We start from the raw sequence: 15,787 nt of genomic DNA, 5'->3' as shown, positions 1-15,787 counted from the left end.
TCATCCTCTCTTCTGCTGCGTTTGGTGCTGTCGGCCCTTTTGTAAAGGCTAATATGTTCCTTCCTGCCTGCGCTGGTTTAATGCCGGTGCGGAAACCTGATACTACAGCTGAATGGTTTACATTAACATGTAACATACCCTACGCAGAGATCTGACAAAACACAGGCTGGCAATGCCATGCAGACGTTAGATGCTCTGACCACCTTGCAAAGCATCATTTTCAGGACACGGGGGTGCAGGTAATTTACCAAACAAGAATGTTATTTATGCAATTAACGAATGAGACCGCTGGGTCTCTATTGCACTTAAAAAAGAAAGAAAAATATATAACCCTTTAGAAAAATAAACCGTTACTGGCAATATAAAGCTGGATGTCAAACAAGGCCTGACCCCAATTTCCCACCTTGTTACTCAGAGCACAACTGCTGGCCAACTAGCCAGGGGCCTGGAGGCATTTTAAAGGCAGACATTTGGACAGAGTTGGTTACCGGCAGGCGCACATGTTTACACGTGCCGTAATGAGCTGTACCAGGCACAGGTGCATCCTGGTCCTCTGTTGTGTTTTGAAAGGTGTGTGTGTGTGTGTGAGACAGGGGGGGGGGGGGGTGAGCTCATTACCTGTCCGCAATCTCAGAGGGGGCACTGCCGAGGGGATCAGGGCCTATCACGGCGTCAGTTTCTGCCTCTGAGGAGAAATCCAACAGGTGCCTGCCGCTGTGCTGCGTGGAATAAACGTCATGTTTGGAGCCTCCCTGAAACAGACTGAAGAAACACAAGACGGGTGAGGTGAGGAAGGGAGACAGGTGAGGTAAAATCAGCACACTTGGGATGCAGGGAACTAACTGAAAAGAAGAACTGGGTACTAGACTGAAAAGACTGCCGAATTCCATGTGGCCCACATCCTGTGCACAGAATCTGAACTCTGATCTTGACTGCAAAGTCCAGAGCGCACTGGGGCACACACACACAAGTGAAAATACACACAGTCTCTTTCAGCAGTATTACTACACTGGGTGGCATTTTCATTTCAAAGGGATCTGACCTCAAAAGCGGGCATATTTCACATTCCAAAGGAGAGCCCTGACACAAAACACACAGACGCGAGCACAGGTACAGACACACAGAGACTTCAGCCGCTGTGAATACCACTCGAGTCGGCAAGAGCAAACTCATTCACGGCTCCTGAGAAACGTTCTCATGTTTAAGCTCTAGATAAGAACACATTCCCAGCACAGGGCGCAACGCAGACTTTCAAAGCCAACGAGTCCAACAAGCAGACCCTCGCATCCTTGTGGAGAAAATTATTCCTGGGAGAAAACATTTCCAGAACATGAGAACACAGAATTCACTATTACATGAATTTGTGGAATTACACAACCTCCCCATCTGCTAAGCTGGGTGGAATCAGCACTCTTTCCCCAGTGTAGTTTTACATAACTCTTCTTCATTTGTCACCGTTGTTAATATTACAAGCAGAGATAAGAAAAACTGCTATAAACAAATGTTTTATACATCTTTTGTAGCCTGAAATGATTTTCTTTTTACATTTGCAAGTAGTGAATGTTTACTTTCTTCCCGGCCCATCAGGGTGTCTTGAGGCTTATTCGCCCATTAGTCACAAAGTTCTATAAACTCTGGCACCAACGCAGAGGAAAGGAACATACACACATGAGCCACTTGGCAGGGATGAGCGATTAGTCGTCGGTCTCTTTACCAACAAGACTTGTACAGTATGGGCATTGATGCACTACATTATTCTGGATTGTACCACATGATGATTACATGCAGGTGATTTTGCTCAAAGCTTTAAAGAGAGACCACTGTCAATTCATGTGATGCACAACATTCGAAGGTCTTAGCTAAACTGATGGCTGTCTTCTATTTGGCAGCTGTAAATGTTTTGGCTTATGTGTTAATTAACTTTGTCATGTGAAATATGGGTGAAGTAGGTTTTGCGTGAACATACTGCTTCATTGGGAAATGTTCTGCACTGTTTTCAATAAGTGTTTTTATGTAATGGCTTACATGAGAGGCGTAATTCCCACAGTGAGTCATGGGGCTTCCCATTTGTTTTCCTTCGGGAATCAATGTGGTGCATCCACAGAATGCGATGCAGTGACTTCACTCATCTTCCTGCATCTTGAGCTACAGCGCGTGTATGCCATCTACAGCGTTCTTATGCCTTTTAATACTTATCAAACTGTTGTGTGGACACATACAGAGAGAGCTCCACGGTCAGCCATTATGTGTCAAATACTCACCTCATTGGTCCAATGTTAAGCACAAGGAACACCAACACCGCCATGAGACACACAGCTCTCCTCTTGGGGGCCTTTGCATTTATTATTCTGTTCTGTAGGAAAAGAAAGACATCATATTAAATTCCAAACTACAAATCACAGATATGAGTTGCATATGAATCTCAACAACTGCAGTGGAAACTCTCCACATTTCGTACTGCGCACAAACATCTTTGTTAAGTGTGAGCTGTGTGGACCTATTAGCAGAGCTGTTTCTTCTAGCCTCTCACCTCGCTCAGCAGGCCCTCCAGCTGTCTCTTGAGGTTACCATTCTCACACTTGAGCACCTCGTTCTCGGACAATGCCATCTTCAGGCGAGCTTCCAGCGAGAGCAGGTACTCCTTCTTCTTTTTCCGGGACAGCGACGCCGACTCGCGGTTCTTTATCATGCGCTGCTGCCTCTGGGACATCTTCGACTGGAGCGAGAGGGCAAACAAAGACGGAAACGGAGAAATAAGAATAACATTTTGACATAGGTCATCACTCACGTCAAGTCATGCATTTCATCACATGTGGACGTGTCCACTCGACACCTATCCAAACAGGAAAGTGGGGTTGTTATTGTGAGAGTGCAATGAAACGCTTCCCTGAGCCACCTGTTGAGTTGTAGATCACAGGTTTCTCTCACTAGTGTGACATCATGTTTTTCTATGTTCTCAGGAGCATTTGAGTAAAAAATGGCTTTTCATTCATACAAGGTTTCGTATGGTTTTACTGCTAACACTAACCTTAACCACCCATACAAGTGTCTAGGAGATATGTAGGTGAAAACTGGCGTGCATTTAGGCATGCAAAACAACACAGTACAGTCAATCTCAGTTAAGTGTGTTATATATGCTGGTCCATGTTTGCACTGTTTTGCATGTTGTAAACCTGCTCATTCATGCTCGGGATGCACTGGTTCACTGAACAACACCAAGAAGCTCCTTACAAAAAGGGATTTTAAAAGGGGGGCACTGGCATGAGACAGACAAAATGGAAGAGGGGCTCAAAAGACAAGGGTCGACTTTGTTATTCATACCGGGAGAACACCTCGGCCGCCGATGCTCCAGTTTACTACGGTGGTAGAACAATAAGTAAACATGTTCAAGATGTTTCGCAAGGGTTAACGACACCTCTGCAACAAATCACGGCTTTGACGTGGCCCCAAAGAGCCCTAAAGTGCATGCGATAAAGCTTCTGCTTGAAAATATTTACACTGACAGCCTCTGAGAGATCCAGGGGTCACTTGCGATGCCTCTGTTCTATGTGTGAAGAAAGACGTGTTTACAGAGACACATTAACACAGAGGGACTATATGTGTTTTAAGTCTGGATGTTAAAAAAAAGGATTGGTGTCTTAGACACTTAAATAGAAAAAATATATATAATTTTCAGCATCTTTCCATTTAGATTTTGTTTTGTTTATTCAAGGGTTTATTACAAATTAAGACTGTCCAATCCTCTGACAAGGCAAGCAAAAACAAAACATGGGAAAATAAAAACGCAAAAATAAACAGATGAATGCATAACAGTTTTACAGCTTGTTTCCAGTCAGAATAACTATGGGGATTCTTTCCATTCAAGGTCAGTGGCGAGAGAAACGAAATCAAAGTCTTGTACGCGAACCCAAATAGCGCATATCTTAACGTGACCTATCGCAAATTAACACGACCCATGGCTGCGGTGATTATCCAAACACCTTCACTGACCATCTAGTCCCCAGCTACCCCTCTACTGCCCTTCTTCAAACACAAACACCAGGGTAAGCCTCTAAGATCCTGGACCTAATAGCCCCTCTGGTGATTAAGTTATTTGGATCCCTGTATTTGTGTTCTGTCTCCTGAGAAACCCCTCTGTCTCCCAGCACAGATCTGGGAGCTGTGCCACTAGCCCGAGCCTGGGAACGCTGCAAGTAAGCAGTTACCAGGGAGTGGAGAGCAGGGGGAACTTCACATCGCCCACGAAATGAGGCCGAGACGGAAAATGTGGGGCGGGGGGCAACAAAATGGCAGAGTGGCATTTCTCGATTGACCTCACTTTGAATGGATGGAAACACGGCTGCCGGTTCAAGCTCACGTGCTGATGGGAAAAGTCAACGAGAAAAAAACCTGCCAAGGTGTCCCGGAGCAGGGCATGTGCCGCCAGCTGCTCCTGCAGAGCTGCAGGTTGCAGAGGGCTGCTGAACGGGAGAATTTCTGCTCAAAGACTCTTCAAATGATGAATGCAGGTGAAGAGAGAGAAACAAGAGCTGACAATCCAACAGGTCCCAGCATGCCTAACCGCACTGCTCTTTCAGTTCAGAATCTAAAGGGTTACTCCAGGAGGAAGTGCGAGATGAACCACTAACCCATACAAATGGGAGGGGAGTTTAACAAGTTTGGGTGAAAACACGTCCTGATTTTACTGTAGGTCATAAACACGTAGACCTGTGCATGTGTTCCACAGGTGAAATAACTGTCAACCTGTGATGCTGTTTTGTGTTGCATTTCATGTTTTAGGTGCTTAAATCTCCACTTTAAAATCCACACAGTGTTTCACAAACACTGCAGCAAGTGCTGAGGGTCTTAACATGTGGGTGTGTTCGAGTTGGTACTTTTGTAGGGATTCAAAATTCAAACAGCAGCAGGTTTCATTTGTAATGAAACAACAGGGTCTTGTTTGACGTATTCACAGTAGTTTTCCTGCTGCATAAAAACAACCAGATGTGGTGACAAAAACATGAGCTCAAAGTCCAGGCAATGAAATGTTGAACAGATTTTCAACACATTATTCGATCGATTTTTCAAATTAAGATTCTCATATTAAACAAGACACAATGTCGTTACACCCCTAGCATCTATGATTGCTTTCTCCCTGTATGAGTGTTGAAAAATTAGACAAAACAGTGAGTCAACATAGAAGAATCCTAAACAACCTGATGGCACGTCATGAACTGAGATGGTTTTAATCAAACTACCTTGTAGCAATTCAGGAATTTTCTCAAGATTTGTCTATAACTCAAGTCCAATTTGGAAATTGGACAGTCACGCAAAATAAAACTAAAGACGTGGAAGCATCATCTTCTGTGTTGGGGGACACCTTCCCATCCTGCATCACACCATACTTTCCTGGGGTCCCCTCCTGTAAATCCTCCAATGCTACTCATGGGAGGATTTGATGAGGCCTGCAATTCCAGGCTGGCCTCACACACACTCACTCACACACACACACACACATTCACACAGAGCTTAATCCCCGGTGGTGTAGGAGCTCATTACATTACAGTGACCCAATCCCTGATGGCTGTTTACAGCTGTCGCAAATGCTTCGCCCTGCACAACACCTGTCCCAAGCATGTAATCGTTAGCAGCCGTTTAACACCCAGGCTCATATAGGTTAACTATAGCCCAAAACCCAGCACTGTAAACAACACGAACAGTGTCACACACAGACATACAGTAGATACAACATGCAGTCACACCTGGCACTCGCATGCCATTTTTAACAGGCATTTTACACAACCCCCAGCCCAGCACTGTGCTCATAGCCAGACCACAGTGAGGTTATAAAGTGAACACAGCTGCAGCAGGTCCGAACACTGGCATAAACACTCACACAGCATGACGCGGCCCAAGAGCTTCTCGGTGGGCCACGGAAACAACAAGTCCATTTAAAGCCAGACTGTGTAACTTTTGGAAGATGAAATAGCAAATTCTTTTTCTAACAATGAAAAGCTGAACTCATAATGATTAAAATGCACCCGTACTCACTTTAATACACTCGGGCCTTTTGCTGCTACAGCCTCACTTGGTCTGGTATGACCAGCAGCTTCTGGTGGTTAATGTTCATTTTAGCAAACTTTAGACAGATATTCCTGTGTGAAGTGATGTTACTGAACCTCTCTACTTGTGCTACTGTTACACTACAATTTTACCATTTACCATTAGAATTGCCTCTTAGTCTCACTTTTAATCATTAAGCCGATATGAAAAAAAAAAAAAAAATTCGGCAATCATCTTTTAAAAACTTCCACTATTGTCTCGAGAAATTAATGGAAGTCTCAGCTCCAAAAACCCTGTCTTATTTTCCCTCTCACAATTAATGTGTACAGTCCCTCCCCTTTAATCACCTATTGTAAACTTTATTGACTCGGTTAGCTTTACAAATGGCTGAGAGGCGTGTTTGTTCTGGCCACTGGGGTTTGGAATTCCTCGACATTGTTCTGGAGGTCTGGCACAAAAAGTGCTTCTCCAGACTCGATTATGCCCATGATAATTGGACAAGTTCCTCTCAGGCCCTTTTCGGGGCCTACTTATTTTTACAGCCAGAGGTCAACCATTAACATTCAAACAACAACAAGCACTCGTGAAATTTCAGTTGAGGTCGATCATTAAAAAAATCCTGACGGAAAACATCATTAATGTCAAAATAAATCAAGTAGATGGGTAAAATAGAACATTGTGACATTACGTTATGACTAATGTTTTTGCATTCATGGATTATGCTTCAGGGCCACACAGCGTTTATTCCTATAAGATGATAATAGCTGAAAATTGGATCCATTTTCTGTGGCCGTCCCAGTGTCACCACAGAAATCGCTGCAGATCTTTTGGGGATGTTACACCCACGTGACACATATGGTTCTCCCTGATTAAAAAAAGCTACCCTTTTGAACAATAATGCATTTTTGCAAATCGACTGCCACGTCAGAGCTGGGGAAAACACTGTCAATGTGGAAGTGCTGCTCTCATGCTCTGAGAACAAGTTTCCCCTCTCACTAAGAGAAAGTTATGAGGAACTGTCGCGCCGGGGGCCGAGGCCTGAAACAACACTGAAGTTGCTGAAAGCCACGGCATCTTTCTGACTGTGGAGTCTGACAATGCAGACTAGCAGAAAGAGCATTTGCAGTTTATTCAAGCTAAAAAGAAAACAGAACAAGAAACACAGGCCAACAAAGCAGCCCCAGGTCTTTAAAAGAACATCAGACTCTTCCACTCAAAATAAGAGCAGTGCGCACCAAACATGGGGAGCTTTTATTGAGAGACCACAAGCTTGCACCAAAAACAAAACAAACTGTAATTGAATTTTCTTCTTTAACTTTGAAATCTCTGGAGCAGTCCCCGCTGGACTAAACTGCACCTCATAAGATTCCCTGAAAGCTCTGTACTGTCCTGTGGTGTCATTACACAGACTTAAAAGAAACACACTGCCGATCAGGAGACTGTGTTCAGTTTGCATGTTGGTGTGTGTGTCTCCTGTTGACTGCAGCTGTCCTGACATCACCTCTGAATGCAGCACACAGAAGGACCCACCCTATGTCATCCACACGGAGAGTGATGTCCTTCTCTCACACCATTCAACTGTCTGAGCTACAATTACATAACGTGCATCTTTCCAATAAAACCCCACAGGTACAAACAAATTCTCATGGGTGGATTGTTTGTGGCTCCATGAAAGCCAGCGAAGTTCATGGGCTATTATTCTGATGACGATCAGCAATATTTTAAAAATGACTCATTACATTTTCAGTGAGGAAGTATCAAGAGCACCTAAGTAGCAAATAAGTCAGTCCACAGAAAATATCTGTTTGTGTATTTAAAACATGACATCACCTGATCTGAGCTCAGTTCTTTTTCTTACTCCTACTATGTGGAAGCATCTTCCCATGACAATGTGACAATCATTCAATTTAATTTCATACAGAAATGTTGCTGGTATTTATTCACTTAAGAAGAGAAGCGTAATTTGCGTCTTCACAGACTGACATGGTCCACGCAGTGTAATAACTTTTCCTTCGGTGCAGAAAAAAAAAACATTCGCTCTCATAAATTAAAAAAGAAGTATAATATCTATACATATATAACTTTTACTTCGACACTTTATTTTCACGTTTTATGCAGAAATTAAAGTTAGTAGTTTGTGAAATTAAAATAAATACTAAAAATAGAGTAAGATGGGAGTGTTTATGTTGGACAGGATCCAGTCCAAGCATGAACATGGCAACCACATCATAGCTACCCAATGGGCAAGTGCATGCATGGCCCGTGCGGCTGCTCGGGAGCATGCAGCTGCATGCAAGTGCACACAGGCAAGTCCTCGCATGTCCACACACACACACAAACACAAGTCTTGAAGGAACTATTCAGTCCCATGAAGACACCTTGTCTAATAAATTGTTTAGGCACATTCTTAGTTAGGCAGAAAATTACAGAGTATGACCTTAAAACGAGCTTATGAGTAAAGATTTCTACAGATTAGAGAGAGGAGAATAGAAAGAGAGAGATACTCTTCCACTGAGAGCAAACGAATCACAGTGGCGTTAATTACAGTCATGTGTGCATGGACAAAAAGGTTTGTCAAGGATGTCAGTGATTCTGTGTTTAACATTTTGTTTGCACAATCAGCCACCCACTTAGAGCTATACAGTTTGGAAACGTGACACTACTTAACTTCATGCATGCACTTGTATTTACAGACTCGATTTCTGTATAAACAACCTCACCTTTGTTAAAGGTGTAACGGGAGAAAAGCAGATGGGAGCCCGCACTGCGTTAGTATCTCAGCACAGTTCAACAATGAAAGGTAGGAAGACGTGCGATAAAGAGCGCGGACGGGACTCACATCGTCGTCTGACGAAGGGCTTCGAAGTGTGACAGAGACCACTGGAGGAGCAGCGACGTGGACAGGCCTGTCCTGTCTGAGCGTTGGCATGGCGACCACATTGCCGGTGACGGCCTGCGGAGCCTGGATCTGTAGCACCTGGCTTGGCTGAGACAGCACCATAGGATGTCCTGAGAAAGAGACACAACACATAGACATTTTCAAATTACAGGCTTCAGCTATACTGTAATCATACTTTTACTGTATGATTAACGTTGATTAACACTGACAATGATTATGTGTGTCTGTCAGTTTGTTCCTCTGCTTCCGTTTATGTTCTCATCCCACATTTGTCTTCTCATATACAACGAAACTATTCGAGCTAATACTCTACAAAAGTTGGAAGTCTGCTGTTGAAATAGCTTCCTGTTGCAGATGGTACAGTTCAGCTCCTTGAACCCACCTCACCTCTGACGACCTACATTAACCCCTTGTCTTTAACGGGAGGATGTTTAACCATCCCCACGTGTGGTCTTAAACTTCCACATTCCAAACCGAGAGGTGTCTTAGTTTTATGCACACGGACACACATAAACATGCGTGTGTGCACACGTTCAAAGTGGATTATGGCCCGAAAGAAAGAAACTTAGAGAAAACCTCAGCAAACACAATATTGTCTGTGTTAATAAATGTCCTGTTCATGTAGGAGCCTCCCAGTGTGTCGCCCATGCTTCCCAGTAAGACTGTGCCAGGAGCCATTCCTCATACTGACCCAGCAACCTTCACCTCCAACGCTAAACAACCTGTCAGTGCTAATTGTGTAGAAGTGTTAGTCAGTCCTGCTAATGAATGTGTGTGGTGCCAACGCTGTGTCTTGTTCCCAAGCTCACCATCTGTAAGAAGAATTCATGGGGATGAAAGTCAAAAGAAATTAAAAGCCTTAGGAACACCTGTCAGCCTGTTTGTTCTTAAATACATGAGTGCCCAGGTCAGACTCTATAAAATGTGCACTCATTAGTAAATATCTCTGATTTCTTTCTTCCATTACCCTGATGCACAGGGATTACTCCTCAGCTGTGAATGCTGTAAGATCTGAAACCAAAGAGACTCGACACTGAGCAGACTTGACTTGACTTTCATCTGGGGTCTTAAACTTGGATCTCTTGGCCACAGCAATCTGCCATCTTGGCTAATACCAGGCACACAGGAGAGCCAAGCTCAAATTCAGTTTACAGAGGTCACATACTCCACCCACTTGGGTCCCGGGGAATGACATAAGTATTTACATTGGCCTAGGTGCTGCTGATGTAACACACACAGATCACCAAATTGGTAAATCAGGCAGGCTAAACCACAAAACAACACAATAAAGACTTTAACACACGTAACACGCAAAGTCACACAGCATCCCATAATTAGTTGGTTTACATGTGGGTTATAAAACAAACTTCCTTGGTTGTATAGTCATGATAGCTGATTCCCAGAGTTGTCAGGTCTCAAATGCAGCCCAGATTTGCACATAATTTGCATACAAAATGGAAACATCTATCATCTTACTGTCTGATGTACTTACCAACATTTGACAATAAAGCAAAGTAGCACAGGAAGATCACATTTGAGCAAAAACTAGGTTAAAGCACCATCTGCTGGCCAAGACACAACAATGACATTATCGCCTAAGCAAAAACAGCAACCAAATTCATCAGAAACAGAAATTTTTAATAATATCATTTAATCTGTGAATTAAAATGAATTACCAAATACTCTAAGTATTTCTAACAACAGACTGCTTCCTAATATATCCAGTGCAGAGGTCTGATGCGATGCAGTGTGGTGTGAGGCAATGTGTCTAAATGTGTTGCAGTGTGAGCTCTGACCTGGAGGGGGCGCTGGTTGGATGTTGACTGGAGCTGGCTTGACCACAGGCAGCACAGTGGTCTGCAGGGGCTGGATGATGATTGTCTTGGCCTGCAGGGGAGCTGGTGCATGAGCCAAGGGCACAGCTGTAATCACCGGTTTGGGTTGGATGGAAACCCTCGGGCCTATCTGAATCGGCCTCTTGATTGGCTGAGCTATTTTGGCAGGTGTGTGTGTGTCGGGGGATGGGGGTGGAAGGAATGAGACAAGAAAACATGCTTTGTGTAAATACAAGGAAAGCTCAGGTGAGAACATTTATAATAAGGGTATTTTTTTAAGAAGCTATTTTTTTCTGAAACTACTTTCTAATGAGAGACCACACCTATCACTCTTTGTTTGGTTGATCAAACCCCAGAATTCTGCAAACCCAGAGTGCGGTGCAGAATTTCCCCTGGTTTTTGACAAAGCAGACAAATATAGATGACAACTGAATGAGCAGATGTGCTGTGATGGAGGCTGCCTCACCTCGTGTGGTCTGGTTGGTCCTCTTGGGAGCTTTCTTAGCAGGGGTGGAGATTACAGAAAAGCCACTGGACTCTGAGCAGACTGAAACAGGAGAGAGCTGCGACTGTGGAGACAGGGCCTCATCCTGGATGGACAAGAAGAGAAAACTTGTGTCTAAATAGACAGCGTGGCTGTTTTTTTTCAAGACATCAACAGTAAACAGAAGCAAGGCTGTAGTTGAGTGTCTACTAAAATGACATCTGAAATACAGTAAACACCTACAAATGTTTATTCATGTTGATTTCTGCTGCTCAATATTGACTTGGTCCATTATTGTCATCCAAATAAGGTACGAATTAACACATTATGAACTCAGAATCATGATGCTTGCATGCAGTTGTATCAGTCATTAATAAACATTACATGAAAGCAGAGAACATTGATTAAAATATGACTGAGAATGTCAATTCTTCCTGAAGCTACTCATAATCTCACAGCATAGTATGTACAGCAGTTGCTGTTCGGTGAGACACATCAGATGAAATATGAATCAAGTGTCCTTGTCATTATGCAAAAGACTCTGGTAGACAAATATGTCCTTGGATTCAGTCAGGGTGGTTCAGTTAGCAGACAAATACGTGCAGACGGTGCTGTGGCCAGACAAAGACGTAACCCTTGTCCTTGTTTTGACACACTGCGAAAACATCTGCCTGCTAAATTATGCTAATGCAGCTGAAGTTGTCAGCACCTTTCATTTAACGAGGGGGCGGGGCACAGCTCAGACAGGCAGCGAATTATTAGCGTGACAAGGTGTTTAAGGCTTTTGTTAATAAGTGTCTCGAGTGTGTATGTGTGTGCCGGTATCCGAAAAGCAAAGAGCAGCTGTCAATGTTTGGACGCCATCTGGATGAAAACTGAGCACCAAAAGGGGCACATATGCAAATACACCCAACCAATCACAATGATAAAATTTGCATTGGAAATACAAGTCAAATAGCAAAAACTGAGAAGGACAAAGAGTTGAAAACAGGGACTTACTTGTAGGGAGTATGGGGACAGGGCTTCCACAGAGGAAGGAGAGGGGACAGAACTCAGAGTGTGAGCAGGTGACAGAGAGTCCACGCTCACCTCACCATCTGGACACACAAGGACAAAGACACAGAAGAATGTCATACATGTGCTACGGGCTCATCAGCAGCAGACGGATGCCGTTTACTAACCCTGTGTGTTCCCACATATGAACTCAACACTAATGTGTTTTTTTTTTACAGTATATCCTTTATTCACTGAGCATAAACCACTATAAATACACATCTAAATGATAAGCTACACCTGCTGTCTTTGCAAAATCAATCATAAAGCAGTCATCTGAACATTTAAGTGTAATATTTGGTCCTTATCTCGCACATTTTTCAAGAAATACAGTACCACTAGTATACATTAACTGATGTTAACATGTGTTGCTGTACCTGTGCAGGTGCTGCTTGTGTCCACTGCATTCCATGGCGGTATGTCGATATCAAAGTCCAGGTCTGGACCCTGACTGGCCTGAGAAACCAAACACACACCTTTTAAACAGCGAACCTCATCAGAATGTAAATTGGAAACAAACACTATGTCCAATCAACAGTGTGCATGCAATTACTTTTTTCTGAGCTGTGCATTTTTGCCAAGTTGTCTTACACAGAAGGTGGGAAGCAGTCAATAAAACTCTTGTAACAATTCCTGTTATTGCCTACAGTATGGCTGACACATACACAATGCGTGTGGGGTGCTGCTGTTCCTGTATCACATGTCCTTACATAACATACTGTGCTACCATGTTAACTAATTATGCACCTGCATCTGCACCTGCAGCTCTGCAATTCATATTAGACTTTCCGTTTCAGTCGCTAACTTTTCGATTTGCATGTTAAGAGGATGTGTCACCCACATAGCCAGCACTCTCCAGGGCCTCAAGTAGCTCATCTGCATCTCCCAGGTTGTCCAGCTCGTCAAACAGGCTGATATCTGTGGAACAACAAGAATGCAGCACACAACAGGAAATTAGATTACTTTACATTGAACAATTAAAGTAAGAGATGAAGTGAGCCTTTGAAAATCAAAATAATACATGGAACAACTGGAAAAACGAGTGAAACGTTTCATATTACTTCAGTACACAACTAATAACAAAACAACCAAAACATACATTTACCATACAGTAGAAAACAGGGGCTGACACATAAACCAAACTGGAAAAACAAACTGTAAAATGTGTACATGAACGGGGCAAAAACTTAGCCAGATTAAACTTTCTATTTAATTCATCAATTTACTCCAAATATTAATATAATACAATATTAAAAAAGCATTGGAAGGTGGAGAAAAATATCGACGCTTCATCTTCTTCCGAAACAAGTGCAGAAAACCATCATTTCAACACATTTTCAATATGATCTATGTGTCGAGAGCATTTAAGTAATGAGTGTGTTTTAGACAAGTGCACTGTGTTGAATGGGTAACGTCTCCACTCATACAGCAGCGTATTTACATCCAGGTTACATCATCACACCATCTACGGCTAGCTAACGCTAACTGCGTTAGCTTGAAACGTACAAAAAACACAAGAAGCACATCGACCTCAGAGGTATGTAAGCTAAGAGCGTTTTTGAAACGGTAACCCTGTAACAAATTGTATTTTAGCGGCACCTTTATCAGTTATATCTGACACCCCAAGAAGTAGCTAACTGCTAGCTATAGCTACCCTGGCTTCACTGTGTGAGACTTAGTAGAAGTGTAGTGAAGCGACGCTTACCCCACTCTCCTCCCTGGTCGATGGAGATAATGCCTATCTCACTGTCCATCGCAGGATGTTGTCGATGATTCTCGAAGTCTAACATTAAGTCGGATGACATCGTTTTTTGAATTCATTCATAAGTTGTCTCAGACAAGCAGCTGGCGATCAAGCGATATCTCATAGCACTGTTCATCTTTCTTCTGTTTGGCAGTAACTTCCCGTTTGACGCGGAGATACACGTCTGACTTTACCGTAAATCTACGGGAGCCGCCGAGGGACCAATGTGTTACACAGCAAACGCACGGACGCTTAGTTTAAGATGGTGCTGCCGAACCAGGCCACTAGGCGGCAGGATAGCACTGCAGCCTCTGCAGCATGGTAAGAAATGTTGTTTGTGTGCTCCATAAAGTTGACCTCTATTGAAAGGATTTGTCATGGCACATAGTTCATGACAGAACAGATGACTAAGACGGTTTAATAAAAGGCTAGTGACATAAAATTGCCACACTTAGGAAATATTGACAGCCAAAACCTTTTCTGAAACTGAATCAGCTTTATTGGCCAAGCCACAAGGAAGTACAAATAATTTGATTCTGGTTTTAAGTTGCTCACAATATACTACTGAGTAAATAGACATACAGCTAAAACCAAGCAAACAAAACTGAACTAAGATAGGAAAAAAGAAACATAGAACTGTAAAGAGCATACAAGTACAAAAAAATTGTGTATGTAAATATGTATAAAAAGCAATATGTATGTATGCATATCTATATAAACTATATAAAGCATGCAGAGATGATGATTATATGTACACCTTAAAAACTATAACATAATTTGTAGAGTGGATGTTTCAGTTTTATTTTGAGTATCTTGTTGATCCCAGAGATCCAGACTAAATTTCCAAATTCAAATCATCTTGCTTACGAACAATTCTAGTGAACTACAAGTCTACGTCTAGTCAAGGACTCATACACATTACTGTGGACTAAAGTCCAAGTGAGAATGTGGGCCAGTGTTATCATACATGCGTAGATCTGAGAGAAAACAGGGGACAACACCTGACAGTTCCCCGTATTCTTGAAACTAAGTCAATCTAATACGTGGACCTTGATTTGGGATTGTTTTCACAAACTATTTCCAAGCTCAAAAATGAATTTTGGTGCCAACACGAATGAGAAGCCCTAAAAAAGTGCTAAAGGTAAAATCATAACAACTACTGAGCTCACCTGTCAACCCTTGCATCTCCATGACAGCTTGGCAAACTCCATCCACTGATGATGACCATGATTAAAAACTCTGGAAAAAGACACAAAAAATCGACCTTGAGTTGGGATTATTTTGTCAAAATTTAAACACATCTGTGAGAAAAACATGTCTTGGCCCTTGTGAGGCACACAATACACAAGTGACACAATGGTCATCCACTATACAGCCTTCCCTGTAGTACAGCACAATGTTTCAATTCTTCTCATTGTTAGTACAAAGTGAGGACGAAACAAAGCTCTCCACTGGAGTGTAGTTGTAGAGATTTCAGCACCCATTTAAAGGGCTTCATCAGTTCCAGGGTCCAGGTATTTAAGCCTCTGTGGACCACTCACACCCTGATGTGACATGTCATTAGGCCACATGGCAGTCATGTGAGAGCTGGTAGAGTCACATAAATGAAGGTGAATTGACATTAAACCACCTGGGAAGTGATATGAGGGCAATAAGTGTCTGATTTCCAGAAGGCACTGAAACCGAATGACCTTCAAATGTGACCTCTCTTTGCCCTGTTCATAGGCTGT

The 15,787-nt window shown here is 42.8% G+C and overlaps 1 protein-coding gene across 2 annotated transcripts in view; it reads right to left on the bottom strand.

Moving 5' to 3' along the window:
- The window catches only part of atf6 (activating transcription factor 6), a 30,544-nt gene extending 16,329 nt beyond the window's left edge, over nucleotides 1-14,215 (bottom strand). For both annotated transcript variants that reach the window (XM_041935692.1, XM_041935693.1), the window contains exons 1-10: nucleotides 14,019-14,215; nucleotides 13,155-13,231; nucleotides 12,691-12,769; nucleotides 12,260-12,357; nucleotides 11,243-11,366; nucleotides 10,738-10,932; nucleotides 8,882-9,051; nucleotides 2,531-2,716; nucleotides 2,262-2,353; nucleotides 619-762 (exon numbers count right to left, since the gene is read on the bottom strand). In XM_041935692.1, the coding sequence (XP_041791626.1) occupies nucleotides 619-762; nucleotides 2,262-2,353; nucleotides 2,531-2,716; nucleotides 8,882-9,051; nucleotides 10,738-10,932; nucleotides 11,243-11,366; nucleotides 12,260-12,357; nucleotides 12,691-12,769; nucleotides 13,155-13,231; nucleotides 14,019-14,118 (1,265 nt within the window). In that variant the 5' untranslated portion in view covers nucleotides 14,119-14,215. The remainder of the gene's footprint in view (nucleotides 1-618; nucleotides 763-2,261; nucleotides 2,354-2,530; nucleotides 2,717-8,881; nucleotides 9,052-10,737; nucleotides 10,933-11,242; nucleotides 11,367-12,259; nucleotides 12,358-12,690; nucleotides 12,770-13,154; nucleotides 13,232-14,018) is intronic.
- Between the last annotated feature and the right edge of the window lie 1,572 nt (nucleotides 14,216-15,787).

Source organism: Chelmon rostratus, chromosome 4, assembly GCF_017976325.1.
Source record: "Chelmon rostratus isolate fCheRos1 chromosome 4, fCheRos1.pri, whole genome shotgun sequence".
Lineage (NCBI taxonomy): Eukaryota > Metazoa > Chordata > Actinopteri > Chaetodontiformes > Chaetodontidae > Chelmon > Chelmon rostratus.
Note: the sequence above shows the minus strand (reverse complement) of the source record. Positions and strands in the feature narration are given on the sequence as shown.